Source organism: Bubalus bubalis, chromosome 5 (assembly GCF_019923935.1).
Source record: "Bubalus bubalis isolate 160015118507 breed Murrah chromosome 5, NDDB_SH_1, whole genome shotgun sequence".
Classification (NCBI taxonomy): domain Eukaryota; kingdom Metazoa; phylum Chordata; class Mammalia; order Artiodactyla; family Bovidae; genus Bubalus; species Bubalus bubalis.
In genome coordinates, this window is record NC_059161.1 from 76951922 (window position 1) to 76974247 (window position 22326).

Genomic DNA, 22326 nt, shown 5'->3' on the forward strand with positions numbered 1-22326 from the left:
CTGGATGGACCACGGTTTCTTTAGGCATTCACCTATGAAGGACATTTTGGTTGCCTCCAAGTGCTGGAGGCACGGGTAAAGCCGCTGCAAACATCTGCATGTGGGTTTCCACGTGGATGGGAGTTTCCAGTCCCACTGTTCTACTCCTGTTTTAGTGGAGAAGGGAATGGCAGCCACTCCAGTGCTCTTGCCTGGAGAATCCCATGGTTGGAGGAGGCTGGTAGGCTACAGTCCACAGGTCGCAAAGAGCTGGACACAACTGAGCGACTTCACTTTCTTTCTTTCTATAGTTCCTTTTGGAGAAGGAAATGGCAACCACTCCAGTGTTCTTGCCTGGAGAAGCCCATGGACAGAGGGGCCTGGTGGGCTACAGTCTATGGGGTTGCAAAGAGTTGGACACGACTAAGCAACTAACACACACACTCCTATTTTAGAGATGAGGAAACTGAGGCTTGGAGAGGTTAAGAGACTTCTCGAGACCCTTGTGGCTAGTGAGTGGCAGAACTGGGGGAGGAAATCCATCACACCTTGCTGCTTTTCAGGAGCCCTACTTTCTGGTAAACTGTCCCCTCCACTTGCTCTTGGTCCTCCCTACTCCACACTACTTGATGCCAGGGATGGGCTTCATCAGGGATGGGGGTTAGGGTGACCCAAGGCCAGAAGAGAGCATGGGGCCCAGTGATGTGGGCGAGGGGTGCTTCTTCCTCTGCCCTGGGAGGCAACAGCAAGAACACTCCTCTCCAAGGCCTCTGCCTTGTGCTGGGAAGTGCCAGTTCACAGCTCGAGGCCCAGCCCAGCCAGGCCACCTGGCCTGGGAGAACCTGCTCTGGTCTGTTCTGGCATCCACAGTCCCTTCATCCCTGGGAGATTAGGAGCTACTTGGGCAACAGCCAGAAATCCTGTCACTGAGCTCCTCGCGGAGTACCAGCGAGGCCAGCTCCTCAGTCAAGGTCAAGCCCCACAAGCAGTGGACTCTCCGCCCTCCCCGCTCAGAGTCCCAGGCTCTGCAGCCCCGCTTCCTATGACACCCAAACAGAGCCCACTGCTGCATCGCGTGCAAAGATGAGGATGGCAGAAGAGCGGCCGGCAATGGACACATGCCCGGAGCACCAAAGTGCACCCACTTGGCAGCTGTAAGTCAGACATTCTCAGGCAAGCCACGTGGCCCCTTAAAGGACACTGTTTAATGTCCTTGGAAAGTGTGAGAAGAGCAAAACAATCAGTTTTGAAGTGCACAAAATCTGGCCTCCAGAGCCACACAGATCAGGGTCTGAGCGCAAGCTCTGCTTCTAATTGGTTATAAGATGCCACAATTTCCTCATCTGCACAGTGGAAGTAATGATATCCTCCTTACCAGCAGCTTTTTTGACAAAATTAGAGTGTATAAAGCACCCCATGGATCTTCCCTGGTGGCTCAGATGGTAAAGCATCTGCCTACAATGCAGGAGACCTGGGTTCAATTTCTGGGTCGGGAAGATCTCCTGGAGAAGGAAATGGCACCCCACTCCAGTATTCTTGCCTGGAAAATCCCATGGCTGGAGGAACCTGGTTAGGCTAAAGTCCATGGGGTCGCAAAGAGTCGGACACGACTGAGCGACTTCACTCACTCAAAGCACCCCACAGCGCCTGCACAGAGCAGATGCCCAGCAGGCAGCAGCTGTCACTTACAACGAAGGGACTCCTGAGCCTGGGAACCAGGATTCCTGTCGACTCGGTGCATGATGTGTGTGCGTGCATACCTGCGTGCTAAGTTGCTTCAGTCGTGTCTGACTCTGTGACCCTATGGACTGTAGTCCATCAGGCTCCTCTGTCCCTGGGATTTCCCAGGCAAGCAAACTGGAGTGGGTTGCCATGCCCTCCTCCAGGGGTTCTTCCTGACCCAGGGATCGAACCCACATCTATGTCTGCTGCACTGGCAGGCAGGTTGCCAGCCCTCAAATCTCTCAGTTTGGGGTCCTCTTCCAATGTATTAAGTAAGACAAATCATGCAACTCCTGTCCCCTAAGTTCCTCCTACCTGCCCACCTCCCTCCAGCACCGCTTCTGGTGGCCCAGGGAGTGAGGCAGAGTCACGAGAGGATGTAGTGCCAGACAGAGGGCAGGGAGAGAGGCGGATGGATCTGTCAGCCTTGGAGGTCGGGGGCCACTGCCAGAATCAACAGTCTCTACATTTTTCATACTCCTGGTTGAACGTCTCGTGAGGCTGGCAGCAAGAGAATGGAAACTCCCCACTCCTGGGGTCAGGCCTCCAGCTCAGGACGTCTGCATCTTCACGTTTCCAGGAAGAAACCGGAACCCCAGCCCCCTCAAGGCCGTACAATGCAGTTCCTTGTTTCAGAGGACAGGCCACCGCTGAGCGCACCCAGCACCCCGACCCCAGCCTGGTGGGCCTGGAGACACACAGCTGCCTTCTCACACCACACAGCCCCAACCACACACACACACACACACACACACACAACCACCCTACAGACTGTGCCAGAATGCAAGCCAGGAAGCCAAAAGGGAGGGTGGTGTCATGGTAGGCTCGGCCTGGAAGTCAGGCCTGTGTCCTGGGTCAGAGATGCCAGCCCTCCCACGGACAGGAGACGCGGGCGGCTGGCTGCACTGGGATGTTGTCAAAGAGCCATGAGGGAATGCTCCTGAACACGCTCAAGTCTGGATCGGATGTTGAGTCCCCACGTAAAATGGGAGTTGGGATGAGCGGGCTTCATGGAAAGCAGGGCCCCGGGTCAGGCAAGTCAAGGGAGTGAAGGCGCCGGGGGTGATGCGAGGAGCCTGGGATGAGTTGAGGACACGATGCCGCCTCAAGACCCTGGGCCACCCCCTCCTGCCAAGTGACGCATCGAGGGCGCGTGCGGCAGGGCTGGAGGGGTGACGTGTGCACTCTCAAGCCACCCTTCTGTACTGAAGGGAAAGACAAAACGTTCCGCTGAGTTGTTGCTCAGGAGCCAAAGCAGATATTTACAATTCTTCCCCGGGGCCTTGGTCCCTGGGTCTAACGGGGCAGTTGCTCATTCCCTGAGCCTGGCTTCTCGGTGGTGACATCGAGGGTCACAGTTCCAGGCAGGCCCGGCGTGTCCCCTGCACCCTCTTCCCCAACTTGGGACCCAGGCCAGCATGCAGAGGCACGATCGCGTCCCACGTGGGTGGGTGTGGGTGGGTGTGCCTCTTGGGCGGGCCCATTATTCATCTGTCTCTGACATAAGCACACATCCCTAGGCTGAAAGCACCAACTAAGGGCAGGCGCTGTGGTCAGACCAGGCCAAGTGTGTCGGGTGGGGGTGTTCTGGGAGGCACCCGTGGAGGGGGTGGGGGCAGGACGGTTCACGGCAAGTTCAGATGGAAGGTGCAGGAGCAAGAGGGGTCAGGCAGTACCCGCCCCGGGCCAGCGAGGCAGGGGCCGGGGCCTGAGCCCAGGGCAGCTGCCCGTGTGGTCTGTTCCATGTCACTTAGCTCTTTGGGGGTGCTGCACCCTGAAGTGTTCCCTCCATACTGCCTTCTGCGGATGTGTGCACGTGTGTGTTCACGCTGCGTTGCTTCAGTCGTGTCTGACTCTTTGCTACCCCGTGGACTGCAGCCCTCCAGGCTCCACTGTCTGTAGGATCCTCCAGGCAAGAACACTGGAGCAGGTAGACAGGGGATCTTCCCAACCCACGGATTGAACCTGCATCTCTTGCATTGGCAGGCAGCTACTTTACCACTAGTGACACCTGGGAAGCCCTGTGTGGAAGTGTATATATGTTTAAATTATAAACAAGGTTGAATCCACTTTTAACAATTCACGCTTCATGTTTAGATCGCGTTAACTAACTCCCTGCCAGGACTATGCTAGAACTCTCCCTCCTGTCAACTCTGTTCCCACCCCCTGATTTTCACTGTATCACATTATTTACACTTCCAATGTTTACAATATTTACATTCTGTCATAAATACAATGATCACACAGTTATCTAAAATTAACTCCACCTTTAAACTGATTCAGTCTTTTCACAACAGCAAAACTATTTTTAATTTTAATCAATCTTTCGGTTGACTGAAATTTTTGGTATTATATTTTATATGCATTATGTTTGCCAATGATGCTTCAAGCATTTTAAAGAGATGTGCCCTGTAATGGCACCCCACTCCAGTACTCTTGCCTGGAAAATCCCATGGACGGAGGACCCTGGAAGGCTGCAGTCCATGAGGTCGCTAAGAGTCAGACACGACTGAGCGACTTCACTTTGACTTTTCACTTTCATGCACTGGAAAAGGAAATGGCAACCCACTCCAGTATTCTTGCCTGGAGAATCCCAGGGACTGGGGAGCCTGGTGGGCTGCTGTCTATGGGGTCACACAGAGTCGGACACGACTGAAGTGACTTAGCAGCAGCAGCAGCCCTGTTTTATTGGACTTTTCATGCTGTGGTACTGGGGTCTTACGCACGAAAAGGATGATCAGGAGGAAACGCAGATGGAGAAGACAGAGGCAGGCGAGCTTGCAGGCCCTCAGTGCAACAGCACAGAGCATCTCTGAAAATGCCCCCTTGGCCAATCATTGCAGGAGGCCACAGACTTTGGTAAAACATACAAGTAAATGACACGAGGTGGGAAAGCCAAATGAACCTCATTTCTCACAAGTCTGTAGGAGGCTTGTCATCTGGACCGTCTGACATCACATCCAAAAACGGCCACTTTGAATTTGGGGTGTGGCCATGCAGAAGAAGTGCAAAGACACGGCACAATGGTTTTTTTTTTAACGACACCATTTTTGACCCGTGACAATTAAAGTACACACACCCATCAGGACACACACACTCCGAGAGACAGAGGTAAACCTTTTTATGACAAGCATGTCTGCTGTCTTTCTACATCTACCTAATTACTAGTCACTTTTCCACATGTGCACGCATGCGTCCATTCAACAAGTATTTACTGGGGGAGGGATTGGGGGCAGGAGGAGAAGGGGACGACAGAGGATGAGATGGCTGGATGGCATCACTGACTCGATGGGTGTGAGTCTGAGTGAACTCTTGGAGTTGCTGATGGACAGGGAGGCCTGGCGTGCTGCGATTCATGGGGTCGCAAACAGTCGGACACGACTGAGCAACTGATCTGATCTGATACCAAGGTTCAGTATTGTTCCAAAGGACAGCTGGTTATATCCAAAAACCTGTGTAAAAGGAAAAGTATATATATATATATATATATATATATACACACACACATACATATAAAGATATAAAAGGAGTATCAGTTCAGTCACTCAGTTGTGTCCGACTCTTTGCAACCCCATGAATTGCAGCATGCCAGGCCTCCCTGTCCATCACCATCTCCCAGAGTTCACTCAAACTCACGTCCATCGAGTCAAAGGAGTATATATATATATATATATATATATATAAAACTTTGAATATATACACATATATTTTTAATACAGGTATTAATCCTGTTTTGATTGTCATCACAGGAAAAGATAAATCTTATTTCCAAAGCACTTGAAACAATTTTTTTTTAAAAAACACTGTAGACAGCAAAAGGAAAGAACAAAATAATGCAATTTATAGCAACATGGATGGATCTAGAGATTGTCATACTGAATGAAATAAGTCAGACAGAAACAGACAAATGTCATATGATATCACTTATAGGTAGAATCTAAAAAAAATGGTACAAATGAACCTATTTACAAAACAGAGAGTCACAGATGTAGAAAACAAACATGGTTACCAAGGAGGGAGCCAGGGGTGAGGCAAGAGGGATAAATCGGGAGACTGGGACTGATGTGTATAGACTATCATACGTAAGAGAGAATTGGGACTTCCCTGGTGGTCCAGTGGCTAAGGTTCCATGCTCCAAGCGCAGGGCACCCTGGGTTCGATCCCTGGGGGAGGAGCTGGATCCCTCATGCTGCAACTAAGACTCAGTAGAGCCAGATAAATAAATAAGTAAAATGTTTTAAAAAATACATAATTAATAAGGACCTACTGATTAGCACAGAGAACTCTTCTCAATACTCTGTAATGACCTATATGGGAAAAGAATTTAAAAAAGAGTGGAGTGGAAACACGTATAACTGATTCGCTGTGCTTTACAGCAGAAACTAACACAATATTCTAAACCAACCGTACTCCAATAAAATTTTTTTATAAAAATACCACTGTGGATAGCTGGGTTTAAGGTGATTTAAGAAACGGCAAGAAGCCCACAAAAACTAAAGCCAATGTGGAGCTGCCGATGCCGTCTCAGCTCTGGGCAGCTCAGAAGGGGCCTCTGCTTCCTCCAGGCATGTGTCACTCCACTCTGGGTGTAGGAGAGACAAAGCAGGTGGGGTCCCCCCTCCAGGGCTCAGGGTCCCCTGCCCCATCCCTGGGGCATGAGGAGGAGCCTGGGCAGCTGGGAGAGAGAGGGCATGGGCCCAGGAGCCAGGGGCAGAGGTAACAGGGAGGAGTTTGAGAGGTTTTTTGTTTTTTTGCTTTTGTTTTTAAAGCAGATACCACCTCTGAGAAGAGGCAAAAGGCCACCTCATCTCTTGCTAAGCTTGAGTATATTTTTGGTAGTGTTCCACAGACCCCAGAGATAAGGACAGCCAAAGAGCTTCGCGAGAAGCCATGCCTCGGCCTCAGCAGGCCACAGGGCAGGGGTTGAAGCTTCAACAGGTGTGCAGGTGTGAAAGTACGCGCAGGTGTCTGCATACAGGCATGCCTGATCCGAGCGCCGGGAGGTCATGGGAGGCCAGGAGCAGAGAGGTTTGCCCTCATGGGACAGCCAGCCCGCCGCAGCCAACTGGCGTTTCCACACCTGCCCTGATGTCATCTGATTTCAGAGTGCCAGTCACCAACCGAACAGCGACCAACTGGGTGAAGGAAGACTTTTGCAGGAGGAGAAAAGTAAAAAGATTATGTCTGAGGCCCTCTCTGCAGGAGACACACAATGCCTTCTTTATAGCTGTATCCCTGTAGCCAAGACCACCGGAGACTTCCGGAGAGAGCCGGATCTGCGTCCCTCTGAGCCCTGAGCACCCTTTTATAATGATCTATGACTTGCTCCTCGGCAACACACTTGCTCCACTTCTATAGATGCCGGGTGGGCTGATCCAGCCCCGTCTGTTAATTAAGTGGTATGATAAATTCAATGATCAGAATTTTTCCAGAGAAGGTGTTTAAGAGTTTCATGGCCCTCCTCTACTTTTGCCTGGGCAAATCTTCAAACCCTGTCTCTTTCACGGAGATGTGAGCGGCTCACCTTGACCCAGGTAGGAGGGAAGGGCAGACTCTGTGCTGGAGGCTGGTACCGATGACCCAGGGTGAGTCACTGCTAAAAGTCTCTCTGGGGGCAGCTGCCGGTGAGGGACCTGCTGTGTGACCAGCATCATGTCAGCTGGTCTCTGCTCAGGTCGTTTAAGCCGTGTAACACCAGCCGGAGGTGGGGATTCTTGGCTCCATTTAATGCTGGGGAGAACTGAGGCTCACAGAGGTTAATCTGTACAAGGAAGGCTCTCCCGCTCGGCCTCCAAGGTCCAAACTCAACTGGGCCTGCCTCACAAATAGATCTAGAGGTTATCTTATTGTACTAATCAAAGTAAGTCAGAAAAAGACAGATGCCATATGATATCATTTATATGTGGAATCTAAAACATGACAGGAACTAATATACCTATGAAACAGAAACAGACATGCAAATACAGAGAACAGACTTGTTCCCAAGGGGGAGGAACGGTGTGGGAGGGAAGGACGGATGAGAGTTTGGGGCAAGCAGGTACAACTGTTATGCACAGGATGGATAAATAACAGGTCCTATGGTATAGCACAGGGAACTATCCTCACTCTCCGATAAACTGTAACGGAAAATAACATGTATATATATGTGTGTGCGTGTATAATTGAGTCACTTTGCTGTACTGCAGAAATTAAACACAACATTATAAATCAACTGTACTTCAATAAGCTTGAAACAAAGCTGGCCTGGCTCCAAGCCCCTTCCCTCAACGCTACGTTACAGGTCGCTCTCAGAGCTGCAGTCCGCCGCCCACAGCCTACCACCCTGCTGTCTCTGCGCGTCCTGCTCGCCCCTCCTCTTCCAGTCAATCTGCCCAAATGCTGACACAAGTCGAACGAGCCGTAGCTGCAGGGCCGTGTCTGCCCTGACCTCAATGCTTGCCACTCCAGGCCTGATTGATTCCATTAAATCTATACCTCTTTGGGCTGAAGAGCAAAGGAGCAAGGAAATGCTCTGTTGAACAATTCTTAAGGGCGGGTGGATGGGAAGAGGGTGGATAGAAGACATGACTGAACATTTAAATTGAGGGGCTCGGTCTTCAGCCATCCTCTCTATGAGGGTCACAGTGTGTGTTAGGCTATTGATGAGGATAGATTATTTAGGCTGGCTGGACAGTATTTGTCTCCAAATAGGGATTAAGATCTAGGGAATTAAAATTCTCACTTTTTAAGCCGTAAAACTGTAATCGGGAAAATCAGATTTTCCAGAGTTAAGGTCGTATGATCTTCTAAAGGCTTTCACACATTGAGCTCAGAGATGACCTTTCAGTTTAGTTCTGCCCCTAAGGCTCAGTGTTTCACCCACCCAGATGCCTACCTGGGCCTGAATGTGTGAGAGAACAGCATGGAGACAAAGGGGAAAGCTTATGGGTACCAAAGAGCCAGCTGTCAAAGAGAGGCCGCTAGAGGCCAGGAAGATGAGCAGAGCCCGTCAGGGAGGGGTTTCTGGCCTGACCGCGCGGCTCTGACCCTCAGCCAGGGGCCTGACTTCTGTGGGCCCTCTCATCTGTGAGACAGAATCACTGCTTTCCCACCCTCGCCATATAGAGGTCTATAGGGGACGGAATAAATGATATTTAAAACAAACAAATGAAAAACCCAGATAAACACAAATCCCTTGGATCTTTAGCAGAAGAATGCTGCAGAAATGCAAGACAGAGTAATCAGTCTGCTCCAGCAGGGAGAAGGCTGGACTGGAAGGCAGGAGTCCAGTCCCAGTCCTGGACCCGCCACCAGCTTGTTCTGCCCCTTGCCACCTTTGTTTGAAAAAAAAAAAAAAGGAGTTGATGACCTCCGATCCCGGGAAACTTTGGATTGCTAGTCTCTCCTCCTCATCTTCCACTTACCCACTCCGTCCCGTTTCCCTTCCCCAGCGAGGACTGCACTTACCCCCGTTCGTGCTGTGGGAGGAGGCTGCAGCCTAGTCACGGCAGGGCTGGGCTCCTGTCCAGCCGTGTTCTGCCCGGCAGCCCCCAGCCCCCGACAGGCACCCCCACTAACCGTGCAGGTGAGAAGGCTTGGCTACGTCATTTCACTGCCCCCGGGGGCCTGAGAAGGCCGACTCAGCAGCTTGGCAAGGTGTGATGCCCCTGGGAGCCACAGGATGCCCAGAAATGGAAAAGAGGGGTCACTCAAGATGCCCATCTGTATTCCATCCACTCAGGGACTGGATTGGGGTGACTGCTTGGCCCTCATGCTCAGGCAAGGAAAAGCTGCTAAAACCCACAGCCAACCTGGGCTTCTGAAGTCCCACCTAAACCTGGCGGGTCGGCAGCACCTGAGTGTTGGTTCCGGGGAGTCAGGAGGGACAAGGAGGGGTGCTGAGTTCAGCATGAAATACCAGGCGGCCAGGGGCTCCCTCATGGCCTGCCCCATGGAGAAGGCCGCTAGTCTGGCCCCCCGACCCCCGAACACCCCCAGCTGGAGTGACCCAGACCTACCTCGAGCCAGCCGGGCATTGGGGCGGAGCCCAGGGAGGGCCTGGGGCTTTAGAGACCCCCAGTGGCCCTTGGGAAGCCTGCGGAAGAGGCGCTGAAGTCGCGAGGTGATGGTTCCAAAGCAGGCAGAGGCTGCTTCCTCCACCCGGCCCTCTGTCATCCCGCTGGGCTGAGGGGGGATCACTAGCTTCTCTCCAGGCCTGGCGTCGGGCACAGTGTGATGAAGCGGAGAGCCGCTGGCCCAGGAGGACTCCAGGCCTTGTGCGAGCCAGGCTTGCTGCAATCAGCCCAGCCTCCCTGTTCCTCTAAAGGCAGGCCAGGGCACTGGGGACCCAGGGGCAGCACCAGCCCAGCCGGACGGATGCCTTCTTCCCAGCTCAGGTCCCATCCCCTCCACCTCCCCCCAGCGGAAAACTTTCTATTCCTGGGGCTTTTAGCTTGATAAGATAAACATGCCCCCAAACAGGCTGCAGAAAGGGCCCGCCCTGGGCCTCGCTTCTCAGGAGTGCCTGGGAGTCTGAGAAATCAACATCTCCAAAGTTTCAGGAGATGACAGGAGTGATCAGTTACCTCACGCAGGTGCCCAGCCCAGGAACTCGTTAATGGATCTCTTTGGGGATGTTGGATTAATAATGCTTTACCAGCTGCACAGGTTCCTAAGGGACAACCAGCTAATTCACATCCTCCCAGGCCCAGCCTGGTGTGGGGGAAGAGCTCTCAGCCACCAGGGCCCCTAGGAAGCGGTGTTGCCTTAAGAGGGTCAGACCACTTATCTGAGAGCAAATACCCCAGCAGAGAAGAGGCGACAGAAGTCGGAGGGAGAAAGAGAACAGAGTCTCCCATAAAGAGGCAGAGGCTTCCCAGGCGGTGCTAGTGGTAAAGAACCTGTCTGCCAATGCAGGAGAGCTAAGAGACTCGGGTTCGACCCCTGGGTGGGGAAGGCCCCCTGGAGAAGGAAACGGCAACCCACTCCAGTATCCTTGCCTGGAGAATCCCGTGGACAGAGGGGCCTGGAGGGCTACAGTCCATGGGGCTGCAGAGTCGGACACGACTGAGCAACTGAGTAGGCGCACACACACGCGTGGAGAGGCAGAGCTGTTGTTCTCTTGCCCTAACACGGGGTTCACAGGGTGTCCCCTCAACATGACCCACAGAAGCACCCAAGTCCTGGGGGAAAGTCCCCAGACAGGCTGTCACCTGGGCGAGGTGGGCGATTAGCGGTGGCAGAAACTTCTAGGAAGATCAGGGAGAGGGATCCTGCTTCCGCACTGCCCAGAGACTCCAGAACTCACCCACCGGCCACTGACAGGGCCCCGCTTCACATGGAGGGGGGCACTGTCCTCCAACCAGAGGAGAGCGACCCCAGAGGACCAAGGAAGCTGCATTTACACCTCTGCGGGCTGAGTCCAGAAAGGGGACATTCACGAGTTCAGCTGGGAGTCCTGTGGGCCCTCGTGCAGCCTCCAACCTGCTTCCACCCCTTTATGCTGTGGTTCTTCCCCAGGCCACAGAGAACACGAGTGGCATTGTATCCCAGAGGCAAGGTCCTCCGGCCACTGAGAGGAGAAAATGGTAGAATAAACCTAAACAGCGCATGACCTTCCAAATCGCCCCCCTGACCACCTGCCCCCTCACAGGAGCTCTGGCCAGGAGGACCCAGCTGGACCACCCCTCCCTGCTGAGGCCCTTGGCACTTGGTGTAGGAACAATAAAACACACAGTTTATAAGTCACGTATTTAAAAAAAAAAAAAAAGTCACATATTTAATACAGAGATGTCCCCAAAGGCCCCCTTCCGCGGGCTGGGACACTGGTTCTTTCTCCCTAATGCTTCCTCGTGGGGGACTGCTAATGGTCTTTTTTGTGATCCTCTAGTTTACCCAGCAGCTTCCCTGGTGGCTCAGTGGTGAAGAATCCACCTGCCAGTGCAGGAGACCTGGGTTCGATCCCTGGGTCGGGAAGATCCCCTGGAGAAGGGAATAGCTGCCCACTCCAGTATTCTTGCTGATGGACAGAGGAACCTGGTGGGCTATATATAGTCCATGGGATTGCAAAAGAGTCAGACACAATAGCGACTAAACAACAAGTTTACCCAGCTCTGCATAGACAAGACTCACAGGTTGAGTCCAGGTCTTGAGATGATACCAGCTCACCATGCGAGGTCCAGAGCCCAGGTTCCTGGCCGCACTGGGACATAAGATCTTCACAAGGACCCAGGCTTTCCCGCCTGGCTAAGGACAGACAAGGGTGGCATTCCCATTCTCATGCTCAGAGAAGAGGACACACACATGCGGGGGAATTTTAAATCGTGAGTCATGTGTCATGGGGGAAAATCCCTCCTGAATGCCCCACTTGGGCTTGAGGAGGCACTGATCTCACTTCCCCTCTTCCTCATCACAGAGATGTTGTGTGGACAGGTTAAGTCATTGGGGAAGCCAGCAGGAAAGAACTGGCTGAGAAGCCAGACAGGGCTTTGGAAGGTTCTAGAATCCTTACTCCTGATCTTTTGAAAACTTGGATAGGTTTTCTACTGTAGGAATATTTTAGGAGGAGCACAATGACCTCTTGCTGCCCCAACATCTAAGCACTGACCCTCTGACCATGCTGAAGAGTCCAGCCAAGGCCAACATAATTTGAAGAAACACCTTTAACCATCCTACGTGCTGGGGTTGCAATAAATTCTCACTGTGATATACCCTGTGTATAAAAAGGTCCTTCCAGATTGCTTTAAAAAACTTTCATCACTAGAAGAGACACTTACATTTACATTATGCTCAATCTCTTTTTTCTAAAAACTCTCAAGTTACAGCTGGAGTCTTTTGTTCCATTTGAATAATAAGGCATCTCTGAGTTTTCTTTGGATTTTTAATACTTTCCTCAGTTGCAGAAAGGACATAATTGTTTCAACAGAAACCACAAAGCCTCCAGCTTCCATTTAACTTAGATGGAAAAAACAGCTTCCTCCAAGTCAGCAAGGAAAGTACGTGATGACACCCAAATATGAACCTGACCTGGAGACACACTCTCAGAGTTGGAGTGGGGAGCGGGGGGCTTTTTGCTGTCCCCAACTCAGCCACACCATTGCCAGGGACAGGGAGGAGGCCCACGATACAAACCTCAGTTTATTTTCCAGTCCCAATCCAACTCTTCTTCCCATCGTTGCCCCCTCTGAGACACAACCTAATTTCTCTTTGCTCCTGTGTCATGAACTCTGACCCTGGGTCACAGCAAGGAGGATCTTTTCTGTTCCAGGAAAAGTCTTTAACCTGCATTTCCACGTCCACCCCCCTACACACACCTAATACCAGTGGGGTGGGGGTGGGGACAGACACATTTCTTCCTTTTATCTTGAGATTGAAGAAAAACTTCACCTTTTGTTTTAGGACCTCATGATTTACACATGCTGAAAATCTATTTAGAAACCAAAGCCTGAGAACAGGCTGAAGGGCCGCCAGCTCTCAACTGTCCAGGACCCGACAGATCCTCTAGCTTGGACAGGGCTTACCCACCCCTTGGCTCACCCCTCTCTGTTTCTGTATCTCTTTTTATGGACATTTCAGCATTTGTTGGCAGGTGAATGAGGAAGCTCCACTAACTGGCGCGTTCAGTGACATTAGCTCACAGGGCAAAACGCTGCCTGTGCTGGGTTCTGGTGCTAACCCTCTGGGTCATCAGAGAAGCCGTTGACTCTATGGATGTTGGGTCTCCTGGTCTGTGAGATGACCATGATCCAACCAGCCCTGCCTGCCTCTCAAGGGCGCTGCTGGGCCTAGCAGAGCCAGTAGGCAAGAAAACACTTTAGATCCAGCCAAGGCATCTCTGAGATAAAACTGGTCTCTGCTCCCATAGTTCCTTGGCCATTCTCAGTACTTTCTTCTTTCACGTGAGTATCTCCATCTTTGTAGACTCACAGAATACCAATTTGCATCTTCAGCAAATATGACGCTTCTTTCCCAGATCTGGCATCCAGGAGAATCAAAACATAAAAAGATAAAGAAAAAATAAAACCAAAATGGGCAAAGAACATCACTCTTCTTTCAGGCCTGACTTTTGCGGACCTGTGGTTTGATTTATGAAAGGTACACAGAAGCCAAATTTTCATGTTCTAGCAGCCCTAAGCCAGCAGCCACTGCAGACGTCTGAGTAAGATCTGCTCCGCCCTGGAAATGTTTGTTCAAGAAGCAGGGAGGGGGAGCAGAAGGTGGCTTGTAGGCCCTTCGCTGAACAGCAAATACGACCCAGCCTCGCTGTGGTCACAGGCGAGAGACATACCGGCTACCTGCCTGCCTGCCCGCCCAGCGACACATGGGAACTGCTTGAACTTTTCAACACCACCTTCTTCCCAACCCTCGACACAACATCGGCTTGTGCCCCCTGCACCCCGCCGATGCCCTGGATGAGGCCAGGAGAATGGGGTGAGCCGGAAAACCCTGAAGAACATCGGGGGGCGCTACAGCACTCAGGGCTCACAGGACAGAGCGCTCTCTGCCAGGAGGTTGGGCACGGGGCTGCCGTGCCAGGACAGACCTGCTGCTCTCCCCCCTTCCTCTCCAAACAAGGCAAACGAGAGCCCAGCATCACAGCTTCCCTGTGGGTACATCTCTCAAGAATGCTCTCCACGCCAGGAGCCACAGGCAGGCTCCAACAGGCCCTGCGTGAACCTGCCGGCCACGGTGGCCAACACCCCAGAGCGGAGGGCTCCCAGACTCCGCCAGACTCTGCCCACATCGGCAGGGTGCGGGGGCCCTTCAGGAACACCCAGGATCACCTCCTGAGTCCAGGTCAAGACGGTGCTGACCTTGGGGGAGCTCTCCTGTGAGTCCTCCCTGGCACCAATTGTACTCCACTTCTACCAGGGGACTGAGCCTGCCGTCATCACCTCATCCCCCGAAAGCCGGCCCAGCACCCCTCCCAGCCCTGAGATCCAGCCCGGAACATGCACGGAGAAGCTGCCAAAACTCTTGGAGAAAAACCAAAAGTGACTAAAGGCATAGCCATCTCCAGGGTCAGGGCCGGCCTTGCCAGCATCAGCTGCCCGCAGCACTTCCCGACCCAGCCAGGGGAGAGCGACCAGGCCCCGAGGGCGGTGGGGGTGGCGGGGCGGGGTGAGGCCCTCTGAGAGGCAGGAAGCCTCCCCCATGGGCTCGGCAGGACCACAGGGCGGATACTGATGGAAGCCGGCGACGGGGAGGGATGTCCCCTCTGCATGCTCTGCACACCCACAAATACCTGCCCAAGGGTACTCACCATGTCATCAGAGGACGGCAACCAGGAAGGGCCTCTTATGAGGCCAGCTTCCTCAGCAGCCTCCACAGCGCCTCAGCAGGCGGGGCCAGAGCAGAACGCAGCTCCTTCCCCGGGGAGACTGCGGGCTGAGGAGTGGGGATCGGGAGCGCCCCGCGGGAGAGCCCTGGGGAGGCAGGGGCTGGGATTCCCCCATGGGCAGCAGCCAGAGGTCCCCTAGATGCTGGGTGTGGACCAAAGGCAGGAAATTGTGTGACAGCCTGAGCTGGTGCAGGCCACCTTCAAGGCAGGTCGGGTTTGCTCCGCATGAGGCTCTAAGCTCCCCTGCCCCTGCCAGATGAACGGGCGCCTCCTTCTCTCCATCTGAGACCCCAGCAGAAGCCTCCCTGCATCCTGACCTCGTGAATCTGCTCTGGGATGAATGTGGAAGCAGCAGGCAAAGGCTGTAGGCTCCTCAGAGAAAAGGCACTGTGGACCCGTGAAGAATTCCTCCAGCGTGTATCATTCTTAGAGCCGCGCCGGGCCTGCCCTGAGTGTCTACCACTCTCTGAGCCCCTGGGTCCTGCCTCCAGAGACTGCAGCCAGCTTCCCGGGGCTACAAGAACCCCTCATCAGCCAGGCAGAGCTGGGGGCTCTCTTTCCCCTGCCCTACAAGGCCTATCTGCCAGGCTTGGCGCCCGCTGAATTCACTGGTAAACTCGGGGAGAAGAGAGAGGATCCCGGATCAAGCCCACATAGCTGAGGGGAGATGTCAATTCACTTCCCCCCAATAACTCTGCAGGATCAGCCAGAGAACACACACGTTCATTACCAAGTCTAATTAGGCTGGCAGACAAGTGGCATTAATCATTTTTGACTGTACCTGGGATTCAAGCCCCTCTTACTCCATAATCAGAAAATTTTATGCTCTGATGGATAAGGGGAAAAAATTAAACCCACATTTAATCCTTTCACTTTCATTTTGTGAAAATACAGGAAGCAGGGAGGAGAAACAGAGAGCAGCAGCTTGGGGGCCTCAAATGGCCTCTCTCAAGGCGTCCAGGTCCTTCCTCTGCCCTCCCATGTCCCCCAGCCCTCCACCAGGACTCTCCCCAAGGAAAAACCCCAATCAGAGCCAGAAGCAGAGGAGGGAAGGGAGGTGGGGGATTCCACTATCTTTAACAACAAAACGTCCATTTCAGGGCTTAATTTTCCTAACCTCCAAGGCCAAGTGTGGGCCTGAATTAATGAAAATACTTTAAGCCACAAACTTCAGTGTGACCAGGTGTCCTGGACAAATAAAACACTTTCCAAGTGCCCCAGTTTCCTGGGCCTGCTACAGAGAGACTCAATGTCCGTGTCCCAGTAACCTCTTCTGCAAAGAACCCAAGAGAGGGGCTGGGTCTGTGGGACTCTGTGGCTGTCACATGGGGGTCCACTCTGTGCAGAGAGGTAGGTTAAGCCCGACCACTGATGCTGTGATGAGACAGAGCCAGCAAGGCTCGACAAGGGGCTCTCACCCAGGAGGTCCCTGTTCCCATGCCAGCAGACGACAAACACCTCGCACTCCCACCATAAAACAGGTCTCCCACAGGAGAGGGCGGTCAGGATGGTGAGCTCCAGGGCCCCCCTTAACCCTGTAGCCCCTACCACATAACCCTTTACAGCTCTGAACACACCCCTCCAGGGAGGACCCGCTCCACTAGTCACGCGCACAGCATGTCCAAGTATCCCTCTCTCAGTGTTGAGTTGGACTTAGCTTTTCCCATTTTCCAGACCACTTCCTATTCCAAGATGGCTAATGCATCCACCAAACGAGATAAAAGGTTAACTCCGAGTTCCTTCTGTAGAAGAAAGGGTCTACAACCTGCAAGGGACATTCCCTGAGAATAAAGGCAGTCCGTGAGAGTTCCAAGGGTTATGTGCTATTGACCATTCCCTTTTGGAATGCTGGAAACGGATTCTCACCACAGCCACTGTCCCCCCACCCCCAGACACACACACACACAACTTCATATAATCTACCTCTCTCTCCCCCTCCCGGTCCCCACCAGATTTCCTTCTCTATCTAATAAACACGAGTTCTTTAATCCTAGAAATGAATATCAACTTTGAACGTCTCCTGTTGGCAAATCCAGCATTAACCAGAGCTCCGTTACAGTCCTTGAAGTAGGGATAAGCTTGAGATAGAGGAATTTTCACTGAAAAGGCAGTGGGGAGACAGTTTTCTAAAAGCTTCCCTTATTAAAAGCCCATTTTGCCAACACAGCTCCCACCCAGTGTCAACCTCCTGCTGAGACAGATGTCATTTACACACCCGCTGTCCCTCCGCGTGTTTCCAAGAGCTGGGAGATTTAATAGTAAAAACAGACGACTGCCTTTATCAGGCACGAGACTGTGCTCTGTGCTGGGGACAAGTGGTGCAAATGCAAGGTGCCAGGGTCCCGATGACCTCGAGGCTACCAACACGCCGTGAGGATGCCCACAGCAGGTAGGAGTGGCCCTGCCCCACCTGTGCTGCGCGGGACACCCTCTTCCCGCCTCAGCTCAGCAACCGAGCAGAGTTGGAAAACGGCTCTCACTGTTCGGAAAGGTGATCCTAAGAAGTGTTGGGAGCCCAGGCAAATTGTTACAGCTGCTGGATGGGAGGGGATAATAATAACATTCATACTGCCCTAAACGTTTGTTTACGTTGCCTTCTACCAGGCACTGTTCTAAGCCCTTTCCATATATTAATTCATTTAATTCTCACATGAACATAATTGAGAAGGTAATGCTATCATCTCAATTTTTTAAAACACAGAAGAGGAACACAGAGGTACCCAGGGTCACACAGAGACTAATTGGCAGAATCAGGATTCAAACCTAGGTCCTCTGGTTCCAGGCTGTTCTCTTAGGCACTGCAGAGTACTGCCTTTCAAAAGTCATGTTTCTGACCCTTGCTTTTTAAAACAAAGATAAAACAAACCCACCCCACCATGGAATTGGAACTTCAGTTGAAAGACAGATGATTGGTGAGTTTGGCCTGCCAGCCATCAGAACATTTCTCAACTGTTTCCATCAAGCTACAAGTCCACAATCAGTTAAATATTAATAATGACAAACAGAGGCTCCTCTCTGTAGCCCCTTGATTCCAACTCTGCTCCCTCTCCGGTGTTCAGACATCCCTGGTTGGTACTAACCCACCTAGCTGAGGGCTACCAAGTCACACAGAAATATCAGGGGACACGACTATTCACCTGGGGCTTCCTTTTCACAAGAAACTGTCTAATGTGAAAGTATGAAAGTGAGAGTCACTCAGTTGTGTCCCATTCTTTGAGACCCCATGGAATTCTCCAGGCCAGAATACTGGAGTGGGTAGCCTTTCCCTTCTCCAGGGGATCTTTCCAACCCAGAGATCGAACCCACGTCTACCGCATTGCAGGCAGATTCTTTACCAGCTGAGCCACAAGGGAAGCTCTGCATAAATTCATTTAATCATGGAGTATCATGCATATACACAAATAAACACACAGACACCATTACCGACAACAACCCCGCCAGTCGTAAAACTATATGCCAAATGTTCAACAATTGATACAGTCCTCCAGTGTCTTTTTCACTCTTGCTTTTAAACTTTTCTCAGTTTTTGCCACGCTGCAAGGCATGCAATATATTAAGTTTCCTGATGAGGGATCAAACCCTGCAATGGAAGCATGGAGTCCTAACCACTAGACCAACTGAAGGCCTCAATGTCCTAATACAAACTAGAATTCCAACGAAGCAGCTTTCCTGGGATTCCAGCACATTAAAACCCATTACAAAGAGGATACTGCCTCTCTATGCTACTGTTGGGAGGCAGTAAAGTACCCCAGGGCCCTTGAGAGGGCAAAAGCTGCAAACACATCTGTGGGAAAGTTGCATTTGATTCTACTGAAGGTCAGGGCAATTTGCCAAGTGACAGCAGCCCTCCACCCACATCACACATTTCTGTATCTATCGCCCTTTCCTTATTAATTAGCACCTGAACTGAGTTCTGATGGTGGAGGGAGCAGGACCCACCCCCACCTCCCACACTCCTCTTCCACTCAATCCTGGCTTCGAGTCTGAGCTCTGCTGCCCTGAAGCCAGCTGCAGTGGGAAGCACACTACACAGCCTTGGCTGGGGACTGCAGAGAGGCAAGGTCAGGCTTTCCTGATGAGGGTGTAGCAGTTGCTGCTGCACGTGCTGCAGCTGGAGGGAGATGGGGGCGCTGTCATGTGGGAAGAAGCTTGGCTGAAAGATGAGACCCCAAGCCATTTCCAGAGATGCTTTCTAGAGGTTGTACCATCGTCTGCACTTTGTGCTTCAGATATTTAAACTATCTACATAAACACATAGGCACATGGGTGTGGGTATCGTCTGCCAAACATGGCAACAGCAATTATGGGGTGGGGAACAGGAAAAGAAGAAATCTATTTTTCTAGATAAATCTAATAGGGAAAAAAAAATCTATTTTTCTAGATAAGTCTAATAGGAATATCTATTTTTCTAGATAAATCTAATAGGAAAAGAAGAAAAGAAACATCACTGAAGAAATATACACACCTAACTGCTGGAAGAGAAAAATAACAAACCCCCAAGAAGACCGCAAATGTGCTCAGAAAATCTATACAGTGGATGTCCAGTGTTTTATAGTCAGGCTCTGAGAAGATTCTGGCTCAGAGGAGAAGGCTGGAGGGACCTGAGAGCTCTGGGGAGGGTGAGACAGGGCAGGTAGTTGGGTAATTCTCAAGCCTGATGCCTGGTGCAGTAGCCAGTAGGAGGAAGAGGAGGAAGCAGGGCCCAGCCAAACATCAGAGCAGAGGGCAAAGGTCCGAGGGGCCAGAGGTGGAAGGCGGGAGAGGGCAGGGATCCAGGGTCACTTCACACTCTTCTCAAGCCTCATGGCCTCTGTCCATCCAAAGCCCAACCAGGTCTCTTCCCTGTCCCCACAGGTCATCCTGGAGGAAGGGTGTACCATAGGCAGGCAGGCAGACAAAGTCATCAGCCATTACCCTAATAAGCAGGGGCCAAACGGTCATCTCAAGAATAGCCTCACAGCCCACTCTCAAGAAGCTACAAAAAAGCAAGAGAGGGCACTGGAGACCCAGGGGAATGATCTGGTAGCATCAGGCATCAACCCCAGCCTGTGTGTGTGTGTGTGTGTGTGTGTGTGTGTGTGTGTGCGCGCGCGCGCGCGCGTACTGGCTGTATCTGGAGAGGGGCGAGGCGCGCACCTGTCAGAGGAAGAGTGCGGTGCTTGTTAAATACCGCACAAGCATACCTAAGGGCACTAAGGAGGAGAGTGTGTCCAGGGGCTACCTGCCTCGGTGAAAATCCTGGTCTCCCCTGAAGCCGGAGGGGACAGCGCCCCCTCTCGGCTCGCCCCAGCTGGCTCGCTCGCAGCCGCTCGCCAGCGGACTGCGGTCTTCCCGCGCCCCCCAGCCCCGCCCGGCCCCCGACCCTCACACTTACTAGCGCAGCGCAGTGCCCGCCGCCACACCTCTCGCCCGCACAGGTCGCACCAGCCGCGGCCGCCCCGCAGCGCCAGTTCCACGAAGCAGTGGCCCTCGCCTCGCTCCGCCGGGACGCGGGGATCCTGCGGCTGCTCGAAGATGCTGCGCACGTCGCGGGGCCGGGGCGCTCCAGGCCGCCGCCGCAGTCTCTGCTGCAGACCAGGCCGGAGAGGGCGAGTGGGTCGGGAGGCCCGGGGCTGGGGCTCCGGGTCCCCCCTGGCGGCTCTCCGGGCACTGCGTCTCTCGTGCGCCCCGGGCGCAGTGGAGAGCGGCGCGGGGGCGCAGCGGCGCGAGGAGTGGCCCGGGGGCGGCGGCGGCGGCTGCAGCGGCTCGGGGCCGCTCAGGCTCTGCAGATAGCGCGGCGGTTCTGGCTCCAAGAGCAGCCGGTACGGGCGCTGCCCGATGGCCGGGGACGCCATGGCCATGCCGGGCGGCTCTCCGCGCTGGCGCTCCTCCCGAGTCCTCCTCGAGAGCGGGGCGGCCCCAGACCGGCGCGCCTTTAAAGGGACCGCAGCCTGCGGGGCGGGGCGGGGGCGGGGAGACCTCGGAGAGGCAGGAAGGACGACCCGAGGGAACCACCGACCGCCCGACGGGCAGGGGCGGCAGTGGGGGACGCCTGGGCGAGTGTGGATTTCGGGGTGTCTTCAGGTAGCCGGGGCAGCTGAAGGGTTGCACGTGTAAAGCTTTTTTACAGGACAACTCGGAAGAGGCATTCTGTGGGAGCCTCCTGCCTTCAGCTCTACCTCCTCTCCTCTCCCATCCTTCACCCCCAACCCCAGATTTCCACCCTCCAACCTCAGGTTCCCACGCCCCCAATCCACACCCCAACCCGCCCCGAGGAGGGAGCAGGCCGGAGGGAAGGGCTTAGAAACGGAGAATGGGGGTCCAGCGAGACGTCCACCGGCTCAGAGTCGGCCCGCTGGCCTCTCGGTTTTCACGCCCACCGGAGGGATGCATCCCCCGGCCCTTCCCCTCCGGCGCTCGCCGCAGTCCGCCGCCCCCGCGCGCGCCGAGCCGGGCGCAGGCAGGGGATGCCCGGCTCCGGCTCTCGGGCCCGCCGCGGCTCCGAGTCCCGTGACGGCCGGGAACGCTTCCGATGCTGATGGCAGCGTGCTGTCCGCGCGCCGCGTTCGCCCTGGTTGGATTTCCCCTTTCGCAGCAGCCCTGGCCTGTAGGTGAATCCTTTCCCGGAAGACTAGAGTTCTGGTGATCCTAGGTCCGTGCGAACACTCCGGCCCCTCATAGGTTGGGAGAGCTTTCCTTTCTAAGTCAAATCTGCCTCTCCCCACAGCTGTTCTAGTAATTACTGTGGAAATACCACCACCACTCCCGCCGGCAAAAGCCCTGCTTTGCACCTGGTGTAGACAGCCCGCCTGTGAGACTCAGAGAGAGATTCCTTTCTATCAGTCCGAGGACAGGCTTCACAACCTCCTCCTCCTCTGGATTTTAATGCTCTGCTGTCCTCGCCTTGAAAGCCTTAACAGTTTTTGAACAAAAGGCTAGCATTGTCTTTTAGCCCTGGGTCGCACCAAGTAGGTAAGCAGCCCTGCCCATCTCTCCTGGGTGGGGAACCGGGCCTGCTGGGGCTCCGAACCTGTGTCCCGTCACAGACCTGCTGTGTGACCCCGGGTCCTCTCTAACCTCTATAGTTTCCTTAGCTGGAAACTGAACTGGGAGTGAATAGACACGTGACGCTTTCCTCATCCTCTCTGGTTCCATCACTCTGACTCTGTGGTCACTGCCTGTCCTCTTGAAAGGTGCGGTTCAGTTTGGTTGATTTAGTAGAGGTCACCAGCGAATCAACTTGAGAAACACATGGTCTAAATTCTTCTAGACCTGAGTTGCTCCCTCCCCTTCCCAGGCCAGAGATGGGTCTCCCCCTAGTGTCTTCT

At 53.4% G+C, this 22326-nt stretch overlaps 1 protein-coding gene across 1 annotated transcript; it reads right to left on the bottom strand.

Annotated features, from left to right (window-relative positions):
• Window positions 1-4807: 4807 nt before the first annotated feature.
• Window positions 4808-20928, bottom strand: LOC123465802 (ras association domain-containing protein 5-like). Its single transcript, XM_045165779.1, has 2 exons — window positions 20394-20928; window positions 4808-5153 (listed from the first exon to the last, which is right to left on the bottom strand). The coding sequence occupies exons 1-2, from the start codon at window positions 20857-20859 to the stop codon at window positions 5140-5142; spliced, it is 480 nt and encodes a 159-aa protein (XP_045021714.1). The 5' UTR covers window positions 20860-20928; the 3' UTR covers window positions 4808-5139.
• Window positions 20929-22326: the final 1398 nt, after the last annotated feature.

Excerpts from the sequence above, each read along its gene's own strand:
- LOC123465802 (XM_045165779.1), bottom strand. The coding sequence starts at position 20,859 with ATGGCCATGGCGTCCCCGGCCATCGGGCAGCGCCCGTACCGGCTGCTC.